General features: G+C 32.6%; 2 protein-coding genes and 1 long non-coding RNA gene across 10 annotated transcripts; 1 reads left to right on the top strand and 2 right to left on the bottom strand.

Annotated features, from left to right (window-relative positions):
* Positions 1 to 252: 252 nt before the first annotated feature.
* On the bottom strand, positions 253 to 1,039 carry LOC123228868. The gene is made up of 2 exons (XR_006504759.1): positions 694 to 1,039; positions 253 to 587 (listed from the first exon to the last, which is right to left on the bottom strand). It is a non-coding gene; the product is annotated as an uncharacterized LOC123228868 (long non-coding RNA).
* A 1,293-nt stretch (positions 1,040 to 2,332) lies between these two features.
* LOC123228579 (RNA-directed DNA methylation 4) lies at positions 2,333 to 7,044 on the bottom strand. 5 transcript variants are annotated; one of them, XM_044653990.1, is made up of 10 exons: positions 6,875 to 7,043; positions 6,695 to 6,775; positions 5,990 to 6,081; positions 5,736 to 5,810; positions 5,557 to 5,598; positions 3,700 to 3,854; positions 3,499 to 3,620; positions 3,077 to 3,155; positions 2,927 to 2,997; positions 2,333 to 2,835 (listed from the first exon to the last, which is right to left on the bottom strand). In XM_044653990.1, the coding sequence occupies exons 1-10, from the start codon at positions 6,984 to 6,986 to the stop codon at positions 2,588 to 2,590; spliced, it is 1,077 nt and encodes a 358-aa protein (XP_044509925.1). In that variant the 5' UTR covers positions 6,987 to 7,043; the 3' UTR covers positions 2,333 to 2,587. The 5 variants fall into 5 exon arrangements, with proteins under 5 accessions (XP_044509925.1, XP_044509942.1, XP_044509932.1 ...); XM_044654007.1 differs by having other exon boundaries at positions 3,499 to 3,617; positions 6,875 to 7,042; XM_044653997.1 differs by having other exon boundaries at positions 5,990 to 6,078; positions 6,875 to 7,042.
* A 3,883-nt stretch (positions 7,045 to 10,927) lies between these two features.
* On the top strand, positions 10,928 to 16,946 carry LOC123229855 (RNA-binding protein 2-like). 4 transcript variants are annotated; one of them, XM_044655861.1, is made up of 7 exons: positions 10,928 to 11,211; positions 14,029 to 14,150; positions 14,271 to 14,481; positions 14,568 to 14,629; positions 14,712 to 14,793; positions 16,227 to 16,347; positions 16,466 to 16,946. In XM_044655861.1, exons 1-6 carry the CDS (start codon positions 11,118 to 11,120, stop codon positions 16,328 to 16,330), a joined length of 675 nt encoding a protein of 224 aa, XP_044511796.1. In that variant the 5' UTR covers positions 10,928 to 11,117; the 3' UTR covers positions 16,331 to 16,347; positions 16,466 to 16,946. The 4 variants fall into 4 exon arrangements, with proteins under 4 accessions (XP_044511796.1, XP_044511789.1, XP_044511805.1 ...); XM_044655854.1 differs by having other exon boundaries at positions 14,244 to 14,481; positions 16,843 to 16,946; XM_044655847.1 differs by having other exon boundaries at positions 10,929 to 11,211; positions 14,244 to 14,481.
* The last annotated feature ends 357 nt before the right edge of the window (positions 16,947 to 17,303 follow it).

The following is a 17,303-nucleotide window of genomic DNA, read 5'->3' as shown; positions in this document are numbered from 1 at the left end:
AATACCTTATTCATTGCACACAAACTAGAGCTCGCATCCACGAACTTCGGGACATTGTTGGCTCAACCCTTGTGCTTTCAAATTATTGGTTCCTAGCAAGCGTGAGTTTTCTACTTGCACGATATGCTCACTATAATGTGTCAAGTCGTTGCAACTAAGTATTGTCTAAAATTATTGAGGGATAAGTTTTACTTGCGCAACAATGGTTATTAATATATATAAACACACACACACGAGTATTTGTCCGACAAATTAAAACAAAATATAATATATATAGAAGCATCCTTCAAATTATTTCAGCATATAAATGTAAGAAACTGCGTTGAAGCATAGAGCAATCAAAGGATTATTGTCATAGTCTTCTAGTATTCCTTAATCATCTTCAATTTCTCAAGTATGAAGCTGCCTTCTTTGAATTTCTGTGTAAAATCATGAGCATGTAAATACTGCCAACCCAACTCTTCACCACACTTGCTACAATAAACATGAGCAATTGTGTAAACCCCTGTTAACATCTTCTTATCTTCTCTTCTTCCCAGGACAACGTTCATCGCCTGAGCAAACAAATAACCCTTCCCCGATTTCGTCTATATATATATTAATTAAAATTCAATTAGTGAATAATTTTCAGAAAAAAAGATTAAAATTCAGAATCTAAGAAAACAAGATCTATAGACTGTTTATTATACTCACTATATAATTTTTGGAGATGAGATCAGAGTGAAGGGCGAGAGGATTAAGGCAATTTTTGCAACTGTAGAAGGGACGACCACCAGACTCTGCCATTTGAAGTTACAGACAGGAATAATTGGTGAGAAGTCTAAGATATTTAAAGGCTAAATTGTGACAATGACTATGCAAATATAATTCTACCCAAATGGGTGTTTTAATAGGAGAAGCAACAAATAATAATAATGAAAGGGATAAGGAAGGAAGAAACAAGCTAGATTAGTCTTAACTGAAAAGGAATATTAATTATTAGGCAATAATTAAAAATCAACATTTTTTTGGGGCATTTCTTGAAATGAACTTATATAATTACCCCAATCTAAGGGATTATTCATCCAACCCGTTGAAAGAAAGTGGAAAATAAAATTCAACTGCCAATGTTTGAAAAGTCAGTAACCTCTAAAATGGGATAAATAGTGGGCCAAAGAACTATTTCCCACCCAAAGTATCCTCCTGTCTTAAATTATCACTTCTTAATTTTAAAAATCTCATTTACATACTCATAGAAAAGTAAAGTTAACGCAACCTTAACCCTTTAAAATTTTATTTCTTTTTTTCCTCCTAAACCCTAAAAACTAACAATTTTCTATCTATAGGCCAAGTTTTAAAAAATAGCATTTCTCTCATAGAGTTTAGTTTTCAAACTTTGGTTCCATCTTAGACATTATTGTTGGCGGCCTCTTCCTCTCGATGCTTCCCTCTCTCTGACAATCTCTCTCCTTTTATATAGACTCCTAATTAGAGTCAAATGAAGCTAGTGAGACGAAAACGAAGATCTTGTCTTCGTTTGAGAAGACAAAAAGTTTCATTGTCTTCATCTTTCTAACTTTCTTCGACATTGATCAAGCTTTCAGGTGAGAGAAGAGAGATCATCGGGGGGAGAGAAAGCTTTGGGAGGGAGAGACCGCCAGCAATGACGCTAAAGATAACACTAGAGTTTGAAAACTAAACCTTAAGGGTGAAATATCATTTTTTAAAATTTGGCCTATAAGAAGAAATAATTAATTTTTAAGGTTCAAGGGAGAAAAGAAAATGAAATTTAAGTTTATTTTTAATATTACATATAAAATAATGATTTTATTCTTAAAACTAATAAAATTAACTGTTCATTAATGAATAAATAAGATTTTCTAGATTAGAAGGTAAGAATTTGTAAAGAGAGAATACTTTGGGTGGGAATAGGTCCTTTGGCCTAAATAATGCAATAAAACTAGTTTTTCGGTGGCTGCCCAATTGACAGCCTGGTCATGAACCACTACGTTGACTTGGATTACCACCACATAGCTTTCAATGGAAAATTGATGGCTTTGTTTTGCTTGGTTGACAAGAATAATGCAAAGAATTGAAATATGTGAATAGATGAGAACAAATAGTTTAATGTTAGTATTTTTTATCTTTTTTAACTGGAAAACCTATCGCACGAATGAATAAAACCACGATCATTATACCAAATAAATCATGTTTTGCTAAATTTCACCCAGCTATTCAGGCAATAAAAATTAACTTAAAGGATTCAAATGCTAGCATCTCAAAGTAAAGGATTTGTTTTTAAAACTCGACATACATGTCCATTTACATTAGTAAGCGAAACACACAAGAAAAATGAAATAAAATTCTCCCTCTCTGGTAAATGAGCTGCACCCTTAAATAGGCATGTAAAAAATGACCAAGATTGACAGGGACAGAGTATTACATTTATATACAAATATTCTGCAAACTCAAGAATTCAGTTTACCTCTGGAGTTGGTATCATGTTCGGTTTAGATTTAGTAAAAAAGACTACAGACATAAAGGATACCGCAAACAAGAATCAACAATTTCCAATACAGTATGGTGAAAAATCTTATATAGACATCAATTAGCGATAAGAATAACAATTGTTGGCATCATCACCATCATCCTCTTCATTACCATAATAATCAAGATGAAGACTGTCATCACTAAGATAGTCATAATATTCACTGAATCGGCCTACATCACTGGCAGCACTGCTACTCTCTCTCTCACTCTCATCTTCTGATTCATCCTCTTCTTCCTCTTCTTCCCCTTCTTCCTCTTCCTCTTCTGAAATCTCATCTGGATATTCATTCCGGGGATTATCTTCAGCTGAGAAACATCAAGAGAAGAACATATAAGTCATTTCGGATCATTTAATCATTCAAATAAAACCATGAGCAAGGACAAAAAATTTGGATACCATTCGAATCCTCACTATCATACTCTGATACATCAGGTCCATCATAGAAATCATCTTCATCAACTTGGACCCTAAACCCAGAAAAATAAGCAATGTCAAAGAAAAAAAAAGAGGCACATTAAAAGAAATAACATTGTATGCAACACTTACAGAGGAAATGAGTGTGAAGCATCTTCTTCGTCAACATTCATGTCATCATTCACAGTATAATAGTCATAGACATAATCATCTGAAAATGAGAACAAACATGGAAGTATAAACCATCAAGCAGTAATCAAGAATTAAACAGTTACTGCCTCTGATTTTAATAAAATGGCTAAGAGAGTAACCCCTGGTTTTTCCGCGCTCACTTCATTGTAATGAGCTTTTCTGGCTCCCTCAAACTAGAAATGAGCTTTTCCCTCTCACTCTGGCCTAAAATATTTCTTAAATCAGGTAGCACCCAGCTGTCGATGTTAATTTCTTTACAAAAGATTGAAACCACTTAAAACCAGATAACTAATTGCCTAAGGACAATGGGAATGTATTTAGTAAAGTTATAGTCTTCTAGGAACACAGAGTAGAAGCATAACCTTGTGCGGACATATAAGAGCGCATGTCAGCTTCAATCTCTTCAGCAGCACTGGGTATAAAGTCTCTCAGCAAAGGCAGATAACTAGACAACAATCTGCTATCCTCCAATGATATATCTCTGCTATAAGAAGAGAGTATATCATTTTCAACTTCATGTAAAATATCATACAAGAGATAAAGTCCATGATGACCAAACTTACTTCTGCTTTTGCACCTCATTGGCTTTTTGCTCAACATCAACACGAACAATATCATAAAACTGACACATTTCATGTAACGATTTATTACTCATTTCCTCTTTGTTTCTAGTTCTGCTCCTCCATATTTGTTCAAAGCGTGCAGTTTTTGCCAATACCTAGTGGAACATATAAGAAATAAAAAGAAATTTCAACAGAAAATGAATAAGATAGAATGCATTTTCAAGAAGTAAATCCTATAGTAGATACTATAATGCAGTTTTCCACTTTTGCTAATGGTATTTTCTGTTCAACCCAAAATCATGTTACAAAAATCAAACAACTTTGAAAGAAGATTCTATAATAAAGCTAATGGCTGAAAAAAGATAACAATTTCCTCAAAATTAGGTTAAGTTGTACAATATACATATTATGGTTGCATACATTGAGGCTTTTAAAACACAAGATGATTTGGTCCTAGCAAGTTCTAAAAACAAAAGCAAGAACATCTATAATACCAAATCAAGGAAACACAACACCGAAAAGCTCAAGAAGGAAGGGAACACATTAAGCTTTCTCATGGATGCTAAACTGATAATCTAACACCCATCTAATTAATTATTAAATCCAGAATTCTTCAACCATACTATATTATTTCATTCAAATCATTGGTGTTTCTATTTCCAATAAACATTATTGTGATTATATGTGGCTACCTTCTTCAAGCTTGAATATCTTCTTTTCTTTGAGTTCACAAATTTTAGTATATAATGTATAGGTCCCTTCAAATATTTAGTATATATTACCACTCAAAGAATTAAGTAGAAGAACCTAACAAAAACCAGGATTACGGAAATAAGGTGAATTCATACTATTCACAATTGCATGATTTAGCATTTGGCATAGTTTAATGAAAAACATAAATGCAACTACAGAAGATTTCCCTACAAGGATTTTATACGGAAGAATATATATCTATCTGATGGGCAGACAACCACAAAAATATATGGAAATGGAAATTTGAATAAAACTCCCACTGATATGATTCATAGCATAATGGGAAAAAGAAGTTCAAATCTTTCCAGTAAAGAATCCTTGTATGCAGGGGTGAATTCAAGTCGAGCTCGAGTTTAGGCTTACTCAAGTTTGGTGCAGTTTAAAAGAGTTAAGCTCGAGTTGACGAGTTTTCACAAAGCCAAGCTCAAGCTCAAACTTGATATAAAGAGCCAAACTCGAGCTCAACTCATTCCTGTAGTAATATTAAATTTATTATTATTTTTAATTTATGTTTTCTAATAAAAGAAAATATGAAAGGCAGTTGAATTGTGATAAGAAATGAAAAGATTATAGTTGATATTTCTCTCACCCAATGTAAAATACTAGGAATTGGGTTGAGTGCTTATTTACAATGAATAGAGTAGGTTGTAGAAAATGCATCTTTCCAATCTGGGACTTTAGCATTGCTGGGGTGACTGGTTGATATTCCTCCCACATTGGAAATATGCATTTTCAACAACCCATTTCATCCACTATAAATAAGCATGCAACTTAATTCCTAATGTCCAACATTGAGAGAGAGGAATATCAACCACTCATCCACCTGTTATAAATAGGCCTAATATTTTCATTTTCCATCACATTTCAACTTCCATGTTTTCTTTTATTAGAAAACCTAAATTTTAATATATTTATTGTAATAAAAAAACATTTTTTGAGCTCAAACTTGAGTAATGGCAACTCATTTTCAGCTCAATCGAACCCAACTGCAATCAAGCTCAAGCCAACTCGGCTTAAATTCAGTCCTCCTTGTATGTTAATGAAATACTAATTCTATAGTCATCAGATTAATCAAAATATTAAAAGCTCTGCCATGTCACATGCCTCCTGCTGATGCCTGGCTTTAATCAAGGTCTGATCCTGCCTCTGCAGACATTAAATTTGAACACTAACATGTTAAATACAGTGAGTAATTAAATGACCATATTATTCTGAGAAAATCAATTGAAATGTAAATCAAAGAAGTACCCACTAATTGGTTATTAGACAAAAAAGGAACTTACATTCTCTTTATTAAAAGAACGTCTGCGTTCCTCACTCTTTGTTTCACCATGATGTGCATCAGCAGAATTAGAAAGCTAAAAGGAAGAGTCACAAATCAAAAAACCTTTAAGTATATCATCATAATGTAAGATGAAAATGAGAACTGAGCAATATGTGGCAAAATTTCTTAGAGAGGCAGAAGAACATAAAATTGAAACCCTATCTACAAAATGTAATAAGTCAAAAGAACAATAATATAGACCATGATACTGACCACAAATGATTGCACAATCTCAACAGTGGCCTCAGAAGTGGTAACTGTCTCCACATGCTGTACAAAAACCTTCTTAGCCTTCAACTCCTCTGCTTCAAATCAGCAACAACGCATTAGCCAGGTACACAAAAAACTGAATCACATTTAAACCATGAAATGAAAATTGTCAGTTTGCTAAAAAAATTGTTAAAAAATCATATGAATAGAAGATTCAGATTACAGAAAAACTAATACAAGAAAATTACTGATTGTTGTTATGTTTAGCCAATTTTCCGCACAAACTGTCCAAATTTTTTGCCTCTTAATGATATCAGCTCTGCACACAGTTGAACACAAGTTTCTTACTATTATAAATCACATTATAACAAACAATTTAACATGCACCGACAAGTCACTTGATTGTTTAATTAAAATAAAAATAAAATAAAATGATAACAAAAATTTGACGAAAATGACCATGAAATCAATTTTTCCAGTTTGCAGCTAATTACATATAAATTTCATATTTAGGATCAACTAGATTGCTGAAAATCTAAAACCCAGACCAAAATTATAATCATTTTTTATCTTCAGCAAAGTTTCTACACAAACTTCCCAAAATTTTACGACTTGAAGATATCATTCTTACATTTACATAATTCAAAACACATGAACCAGTCACCTATTGATTGCAATTAAAAATAAAATAAGATAGGCGAAACTAACCTTTCCCAGATGATTGAGAGATCGATAACTTCTCAAAGTCCAACAACGGCCGCTTCAACGGGCGTTCATTGATTTCAAGCCCTTAGAAAACAATCAATTACAATCTAATTAACACCTCCATTTTGAAATACAACTAAAAAGCAACCCAAAAACAAGAAGCATAAAGAGGGAGTAAGTTACAGAAAGCGTCCACCCGAGATTGCGTAGCTTTGCGTTTAACCCTAACAATTACAGGCCTGTCGCTTGTGGGTTTTGGAGGATTTGAAGAGCTCTCTACGCTGGTGCCTGCCATTTTGAGACTGAGACTTTGGGCCTGGCATAGGGTTTAGACCAGAGAGACAAATCTAATTGCTTTTGTAGTGTCAACGGTCAGACGACGGACGTTAGTATTTCTTCCGGAACCTTCTTTAACACCTAAGGGTAAAAAGGACACCTCAACCTTGAATTTGATCAATGTTAAATATAAGTAAAAACAAAATATAAATTTAAAAAAATTTCAGAAGTCCGATCAAAAGTATTGCCATGAGAGTCATCATGGTCGATTTAATTATGCATTATCTCGCATATCGAAAATTTTATTTTTTGTATGGTAGGTTACTTATTATATTATAGTATATATTTTTTAAATAAAAAATTATAATTATTATATTATTATGTTAAAAAATTTCATAAATATTTTTTAAAAATTTATAAATTTTCAAATACATATATATTATATCTTTATTTCTTTAAAAAAGTATATTTATCTGTGTCAATAATATATATCGTAATATATAATATTTATTATATCTTATAATATATTTATCATATTATATTAATTTAATATATTTTAATATATTTATTATTTTTGATATATATTATATTATATATCATATTATGTGATATATATTGTATAGTCGACTTAGATTTAAATCAAATTAAACTTAAATTCAATTTGATTTGTATATAATAGCGCTCGAATTCGGGCTCGTCGAGTTTGTTACAGCTAAACTCAAATTCGACTTGTTTTGAATTTAAACTTTTAACTAGTTTGTTATTAAAATGATATCGTTTTAATACATATTGATCAAAACGATATCATTTTGTATTAAAATTTTTAACTCACAAGCTCAAACTCAAACTTGTTTAACACTAGTTTGTTTCAGACTTATTCAAACTAAATTTGAGTTTAAACAAATTCGATTTAAACGCAATCCTATGTATAGTAAATGTATTTATTGACTCTTACAAGAGTGACGCAAAGCCACCAAAATATCCAAAAACCTCGTCCTCCCTGGGTATAAACCTCACTGACAATTAAACTCTCAATATACTAGAATTATTTAACTACCAAGTTGATCCCCGAAGCCAACAACTGTATTGAATTTAGTTTACTGGCCTCAAAACGAGCAAAACGGCAAATCATCTTCATCAAATTTTCAGAAAACCAACCTATTTTATATTCTTGTACACATATAACCAACACAATCTACCATGGGAGGATCATTTTCTCTGCACCCAATTGAAACACTATAAAACTAAAACCATCTATGCAAAACTCAGCCATGCCACCCATCAAACTTCAACTAATGTATCCATGAAACCAGTGGCGGATCCGTTAGTGAAATTTATAGGATGTCAAAGTTAAAATGACACTAATAAATTTAAAATTTAAAATAAAAACAAATATTTATATTAATAAAATATTTATTAACTAATATATTTATAATTATCCAACTCGGGAGAAACTTGATTTCTCCTCCAGTTAGAAATTAAATTAATTAATCAAGTCATTGGACTAACCAAAATCATAGACTCCTAATATCTTAGTTCATGACCAATTGAACTCTGGAGAAACATCTACACCCATCGAGCAGCTAATGTACATTCACTTTACATATGTAAAATGCTAATAAATAAATAAAAAAACATTCACTTTACTTTGTATTAAGAACAAATACCTTAATATATATGACTTAATCGTTAAGCACAAAACAAACTTAATTCACACAAACGTTTCTTCGAACAACCAGAAAATAATCCAAAACTAACCAATCTAGTTCCGAAAAATCACTCCCAAAACAAACCAAATGATAAAGAACCTTCATAAACAGTTCGAAAATTAAATTCAAACAAAACTTGACAACTTGATACAACTCAAGTCCTAACTCAACTCAATCAAATAGTCATAATAACAAACAGAGAATGAAATTAAGACCTAAACGAATAGTTGAACAGAAATGTGAAATAGACATGGAGGAAGATTGATGAAGCTGTGGAAAAAATGGTAAATTGGTGAGAAACACAGCTGCCCTATGGGAGAAATGTCCATAGGTTCAAAGAAAATGAAACTGAAATTGCAGTTTTGGTATAAAATGGCCAAGTTTAATACAAATGGATGGGGGTGTAATTATAATTTTGTCAAAACTTATGAACAATTTTTTTCAAATTAAGGAGGGTCATCTTTGACTCTGGTTCGGTCTACCCCTGCATAAAACGAAAAGATTTGTAACTAACTTTTAACCAATCCACACAAATCAACTGTATGAATTACCATAATTATCAACAACATAAACAATTAAATTAAAAGTATTGGTGTGCAAATTTGTATTGACGAAAAACACCCTAAATTAGCAAGATTTGGAAGAGTTATGAAAAGTTGGAATGCTAAAAAAAATCAAGAAAACAGTTTTTACTGTTCATGATATGTGCAGTTTTCTTGTTCAATCAAATGGGTAGCCAAAATAATCTCTAAATCAAACCAAAGTCATATCAATATAAATACAACACAAAAAACTTTCTTTCAAGCTATGATGAACCTCAAGATTTAATAGATAAAATAATTGAAATATTGTTCAAAATCAGTGGTAAAAAATATAATTTTAGTACAACTCTCAATAATAAGCGGAATTAACACACATACACACTTTAATTTGGATCTCTAAATAAATATAAAATGTAACCAAGACATAAAAAAAATTTCACCATCAATCTTCCATAAAAAATGATTAGATAAAGGAAAGATAAGAGAAAGCTTCAAAGCTACTCAACAAAGTTTGTAAAATTTCTAATAATGAGTAAATTCACACATGGTGTGAGGCCACCCTTTATATAATGAAAGGGTTGGCGGCAAAATAGTCATACAAGGCAAAAATCAATTAAATTTTACCAAAACCCCTTAAATTAAGCTTAATCACCCTTACATATCACACTCAATTCTTTAATTAATGAATATAAGACAAAATAGAACAATTTTTTTCCCTTAAATTTAGAAACAATACCTCCTAACTTTGCAACCAAACTTTCATTTAGTTCTAAGCGAACTAAATATACAAGTTTGAGTTAAAAATGGATTTCAAAAGAGGTTTGGGCAGATTGAGTTTGAAATACACCATGTGAAGCTTATTTTAGGCTGAAAGAGCAAATTATACAAGAGGTTCTTGAGTCCAACTAAAGAGACTATGCCCAAAAGTGAAATTGGGCCAAAATTGAAAATGCATGTTTCTTTTGGCTTAATAATTGCTAGAACTTCATCTTTCTTAGCTTCAAAACTGTATAGAGTCTTAAGAATGACTTAGAACCCAAAAATAATAATGAAGTCGTGTATGCATCACTAATTGAAATGTATTACAAAATAATTTGCTAAATATAATAACTGACTTGTTGAAACATCGTGCATAGCTATAATTTGTGCATGTTAAAAGCTTGAAGAAGCAAGATTTCTAACCAATTTGTCTATGGATCGATTCAAATTTATTTTCGATTGTAATATCATTAACATAACTTGATAACAAAATAACCAATTCAATCTAAACTTTAAAAAAACTTAACATCAAAAGACTTTAATAGTTTGAATTCGAGTCTTTATCATGCTTATAAAATTCTGATCTATCTAGTGTAATAATTATGAGTATCCTGTTTATGAAACATTATTTATCTGATACAGTAGTTATAGATCTACTCACTGTATCTCTGATTTATTCGTTTAACAAATATAGGCAAATCCTTGATTATTATAAAAAAAAACCTTAAAATCAGAAACCTTTAAACCCATATTTGATGAGATCTTTGTTATGAATGCAAACGTATATAAACTTCTTCCCATTTAGTGGGAAAAATTCACCGAAGTATGGAAAATTTGACACAGATCAAAATGAGTTTTAAAAAAAATCAGTTTTAAGGTTATAAAGGTAACTTGGGTTTGAGGGTTATTTCTATACTTATTTAAATAGATAACCCCTTTTTTATAAATAATCGAATTGAAAACAAAAAAAAGAAAAACGAAGGCTGATCTACCGATCGCGGACAGAGTTATTTCTTTTATCTTCCAACCGTGCCAATCCAATCTAAAATTTGTTTCATCTTTTTGTCGACCTTAACTTTAACTTAATATATCATCCTCTCTGTTTCAACTTTCAACTCTTGAATCAAGCAAATATCACAAATGGCAGACGCTTATTGGCGCTACACCGACTCTCGGCAGCCCCCGCCTTCGACCGTTCCTACTCTTGTCTCCAAACGACCTCGTTCCGACTACGGTTTCTATTCTCAGTCACTCCTTTTTCTTTCTCTCTCTTTTTTTTAAAAAAAATATTAACGCTTATTATCTTAGTCTTTATTGTTATGTTCATATCTGCTAGAATTAATCATTTATGTTTCATTTCTGGTCATGTTATATCTTCTTGTTTGGTGGACTTTCTAAGACTTTGATGCTCTAATTTGGGTGAATTTGCTGTCTGTTTTTTTTCCTTTTCGAAATGGAAATATTTTCAGCAACCGGACATGATTTTATGGTAATTAAATTATGTTTTTTTTTTTTTTTGTGCTGTATCCTTAATTTAATTCAGTGTAACAATTTCCTTCTGTAAAATTTATGGGTTTGCAATTCCTGCAATAATTGTTTGATCGATTAGTTTTAAAATTGTTATTTATTCTGAAGAATCTGAACTGTGGGACTGGAGTTAGAATGTAAAGCGATTTTTGTTTGTTTCAGTTTCATGATAGTAGCATGATGTTTCATTTTGAGCTCATTGTACTAAGCTCGTTTTGGAACTATCAACTACAGTCATGGATCAATGACAATGTTTTTAAGCATAACATGTAGTGGAGTTTATCTTGAGTATGTACATGATGAGGAGGGGTGAATCCCCTTGAATATTGAAGATTCAATCATTGTTTCTGTATTTTCTATTAAGTTTAGGCGACATGTTGAAGGAGTTTGTCTGTTGTATCAGTTTGCATATTGGCTGGTATTGACTTTTTCATCATATTTTTCACCAAACACCGAGGACCTGCTGTTTTTATTTGTTCTTTGTCAGCTTTTCTAATTAATTGATTTTCTGTCAGTTTGTTCAGACAGTAATGATGTCAGATGTAGGACATAATTGTAGCTGAGTGATGATCTTAATGACCAAAATCGATGAAGGGTTTAATCCAAGGACTTTTTTTTTTTTTAATTTTATATATTCCTTCAATAAATATAAATGTGGTTTTCTACATCAAGTACGCAGTTTGATAATTTTGTCATGGATTTTCTTTTGCTTGAATGCATTCATCCCCTAAATGGTCATGTTCCAAAATGTTATATGATTTTAACTAGTTTCTCTTGTTCTAAATGGGTTTTACAATGGTAAATAATAAGTGAGAGGAAATAGAAAAGAATCAAGGGGGTGTGAAAGAAGAGAGTGAGTAAATCATGGGTGCAATCCCTGTTCTTATAGAGATTGTGCTAAGTGTTTGAAGAAAAGGGCAGTTTGTTAAAAGGAAGCCATTATCCCGTTGGAAGCAAGCTTGAATTTCTAACATAACTTGACTGTTGTAGAACAAAATAAATGTTTTTTGAGAAAATAAGACACAAAGAATATATGGACAAGATGCCATGCTTACATTAAGTTGAGCTTCCTCAATCATCTTCTGCAGCTGTGCTTGAAAGTTATAAATCTTGCATACTTTTTTGAAAACTTGGTTACCACAAGTGACATCATCTACAAGTAGTCAGTAATTGAAACTCATGATTTTTCAGCTTTCTTCTGATACAACAAGCTGATGGTTTCTAGTAATGCTGCATTTGTGCTTCAAAATGCTAAGCTTAGGTGTTCTCATGGTAATAAACTGTGTTATTCGGGCTGGCAGATGTAGTGGGCCTTGTGATAGTCATTGTTATTTGTTCTTCAATTAAGTCTCATTAATTGAGGTCAGCGACATGAATACTGTTCCTCTGTTCAACCATATCCAGGGTCACTTATTCTGTAAAATGCATGTAAGGCCAGAGAATGTAGGGAGCTATTTTGTAATTGTAGGCATACATATTGCCAAGAGATTGTGTTTCTCTATATGACTTCTTTGTCAGGCAATGGCAATATAGATGTCACTGGTCCTTCCTTATGACTTGTTAATAAGCTCAAACCCATGAAATCTTGCCTTGAGCTTCCAGAAATATTTGAAAAAATATTTTGGTAAAAGCTCACATTGATTTTATTTTATTTTTTTTGGGTAAATTGCATTCTGCACTCTTATTCTGTTCCTTTATCATGTCCTGTGTTATTAATGACTTTGGTTGGATTGTCAAGTTTGACTGTTTTATTAGAACATGAGGTTCTTTTGTTTTTCTATTGAGTTATTTCAGTTTTGACAAGGTTATGGAATTGTTTAGTTTGGTTTGTTGAAATATTAGAATTCAGCGTAGATATCAGTTTAATTAGTCTATAATTGAAATAGTAGATTAATGACCTGTATTTTTGTGTCAGTGTAAAGAGGCTATGAACTAATATTGGTTGATGATCTGATATTGATAATGTTGTAACCAAATTCTTCAATGCTAAAGAGGCCATGAACTAATTTCAATCTCTGCTATGAGATCTCATTCATAACAATTGTAAAAAGTTTATGAATATGTTAACTGGTCTTCAGAAATTTGGTTTGGCTTCTTGTTGAATGACTTTTGAAATATTGAATAACAGAGTTATAACAAAAATAGAATTCTTCAATGTCATGGTGATTGTGATCTTAGTAAAAAGTCAGAGTTACTGTCTTTTCATTGTGGGTCTGTCTTCCTGCACTGTAATTGTGTGAACCAAGAGTTCTACTGTAGTTCTGCTGGCGATGTCTGGGAAGCTGTGGCAAATTATTGTCCTTGTGTGGTTAAGCACTCTGTATATTACAAATCTGGATTATTATTGTATGCTAAAACTCTTACTGCACTGGCCTTTGATGAACTTTATGAAAGATTGCAACAATTATCCCTGATATTTATGCATATCAAGCTTGTTTGCATCTTCTGAATTTAGAATCACTTGTAAATTTGTTTTATCTTTTGTTAATGGTTTTATTTGATGAGTTATTTTATAATATTGCAGATATCTCTGGTGGCCATGAATTGCCTGGTTATTATCCCCATGATGAAGATAGAGGAGCTATCCGTGTAACGAGAGATACTGACTCAATTGGAGCATCTTATGATCGATATCTGCGTAGTGCGGTATTTCTTTTACTTTTAAATTGTTCAGACTTTTTTGCCAACTACTCTCTGTAAATATGTGTTTAGGCATAATTAATTAATAACATGTACCAGCAAATTCAATCTTATGGTGGGGGGCAGTCTGCAAGACCCACAAGTGGAGGAATGCCTGGTCGCTCTGTTGATGATCCGCGCATCGGGGGTATTGGGGGCTTGGAACCTGGGGTAAGTGCAAAAGACAGAACCCTGGGATTAGGAGGTGGAAGGGCTGAGATTCCTCTTCCTCCTGATGCTTCCAGTACATTATATGTGGAGGGATTGCCTTCTGATTGTACACGACGGGAAGTTTCTCGTATCCTTTCAATGGTTACCATATTAATTGGTTGTCTAAGTTCCCATCTTTCTCTACTGCATTTGTTCCTTCACATGGTTTGACAGATATTTTTCGTCCTTTTGTTGGCTACAAAGAAGTAAGACTTGTAAGCAAGGAATCAAGACATGTAAGTTTGTAATTGTTTATTTATATTACTTTTTCCTGATTTAAAGTCAATACTCCGAAGTTGATGAATTTTATCCTCGCAGCCTGGAGGAGATCCACTTATTCTTTGTTTTGTTGATTTTGTAAGTCCTGCCCATGCAGCCACTGCCATGGATGCTTTACAAGGTGATTTTTATTTATCTTGCAATTTACTTCAAGTGTTAGGCATTTTAGTTTATGTATCTCTACCTATTAACATTGTTTCTACTTTTGGCCATGTGGCATTAAAAAATATATCTGAAGAACTTTTGTTTTTGAAATATTTATATGCATGAATAGACCAAGAATGATGGGTTGCCAATTTCAACATGTCTATGCCTGATGATACACTTTAATTCATGTTTCCATATTAATTGACATTAGTTTTTGTGTAATCTAGTTGTATGTACCCAACTGAATGTTGATGGATATAGCATATTTTTCTCATTTATATTGAAGGTCAAGAAAATCTCCTAAAGTGACTGTTTTTGGAACTTGTAACTATTAGAAATTTGTTGCCTTGATATGAGTTTCCATAGCTTGTGCGAAATATATAATGCAATAAGCATTAATCAATAAAAATATTCACCCAATGGAACACCTAGAAATAACAGGCAACAGCTTACTATCTTCTCTGTAATATAAATATGTACAACAAAGAGCTCTAGTTTATCAGAGAAGTATGTTCAAATGAGGCATGGTGTGGTACAGATGTTCATCAATAACAAAGGGCTGAATGATGATTAACCCATGTTTATAATATACGGTTCCTTTACTTTAGTCTATATATCTACTTTCAACTATCATTTAGTGCTGTAAAACTTTCCAGTTTGTGGAATGACTCATTTTCGCAGTCTATTTGGCGAGTCAAAATTTTGAGCTCTTTTAATTTTTATCCTTTATCGGGTCTTTACACTTCTTTAGCGTAATCAACTATAATTGACTGGCTGATTTGACTGATTGAGGATTGTCAAGTTGACTGTTTTAGTAACTGTGTTAAAAGGGTTAAGTACCTCATCTTGTCAAGAAGGCCGTAAATATCACCATGTCGTGTTGACCTTGCTTATATATCTATTTTCTGCTGCCCTTTTGAAGCCACTGACTAGCTTTGGCAATGCGTGGTTTGGGGCAAGGTGTTTACCTAGCTTTATTTATGCATGATTTAGAGAACACAGTCTGGTAAACTGCACATATCTTGGTAGACATCAGGTTATTTTCTTGTTTCTGCATCAGGGTGTCGTGTAGCCTTGTGCTAGCTGAAGCAATGAATGGTTCTGGGAAAAGTGATTTTACCTTGCTTCTGTATGTGTACGTTAGAGAGAAAACAGCCAAGTGAATGATCTTTTCATTTGGAAGGGATCACATTATTTTCCCATTCTCCCTTGGGATGCCTTATGGTCAACCTATATATTGAGTATGTGATGCAAGTGTGGCGTTAATCTCTATGAGGCAAAGTTTGAGTGTATGTACTTAGGTTGCAGTTGGTATTCATTGCACGTTATAACACCTCTCTGTTGATGGCCTTATTAGCCACGTGTTGTCAATTGTGCCGCGTAAAATAGTTAAGCTCGATTTTGCAGGTTATAAATTTGATGAGCATGACCGTGACTCGGTTAAATTAAGGTTGCAATTTGCTCGCTATCCTGGTGCAAGGTCAGGTGGCGGGCATCGTGGAAAGCGTTGAATTATGCGATTTTTCAGGTGATGCTTACTCTTTTATCCGCTCGACCTTTTATTACTAATCGCCATTAGATGTCGTCTAAGATATCATTACAAAGCGCTACACCCATCTAAATCTTGAAACAACACATCTATGTAGGGGCATTTGCGCAAACTGGGGGGATTACGATAATGAGAGACCGTACGACAGCATTGCATTTTCGAGCATTATACCAATCTCTGAAAGTGTGGTTTCGATAGGATGAACTTTAAATATGTAGTTTTTGATAATTGCGAGGCGATTGCTTAAGTTGGGAGAGTAGCTTTGTTATAAGATAACTGCAAATTTGATTTTAATCTTCAAAACTATCGTGGCCTGGGTTTACTTAGACGCTGCTAAACTTGTTTCTGGTTGAGCATGGTGGAAACCAACTTTGTTTGTCTTTATTTTGTCGTTAGGAGTCATTTTGTGATATAAAATTCGCAATGTAAGTGTGGTAGGTTGCATAGATTTAAATTAATTTTTTGATTATGCAGTTTCATTCGGAAACAAAAAAGAGGGAAGAGGTTCCGGGCTTCCTGCTTCCTGCTTGCTAATTAGATTGTCTGAAATAAAGCATGCTTTGTTTGTTTTTATCATAGACATTGAATTTGCTTTTATGGGTTTTACATTTTGCAATCAAGTCTTTGAGGTCCTGTGCTGGTTGAATTTTCTAAATAGTAGTTTACACATATGAACATAGGTTGGGAACTTGTTATGTTGGTTAACAAGGATAATCAATTTTTATTTTGAAATAAAGCATGCTTGTTATGTTGGTTAACAAGGTTAATCAATTTTTATTTTGAAACATTGGAGTATTGCTACGTTGCGCTTCTGATAGTCTTGGTTATGCTGTTGAATAAGTTATATCAGTGTCTGTACCTTCAGCTTCATATGACTCATTCTGTAAATTGTCATGAATGAGATACTTTTTAATCTTTTTAGCTTAGAGAATGAA

This window comes from Mangifera indica, chromosome 1, assembly GCF_011075055.1.
Source record: "Mangifera indica cultivar Alphonso chromosome 1, CATAS_Mindica_2.1, whole genome shotgun sequence".
NCBI lineage: Eukaryota > Viridiplantae > Streptophyta > Magnoliopsida > Sapindales > Anacardiaceae > Mangifera > Mangifera indica.
Note: the sequence above shows the minus strand (reverse complement) of the source record. Positions and strands in the feature narration are given on the sequence as shown.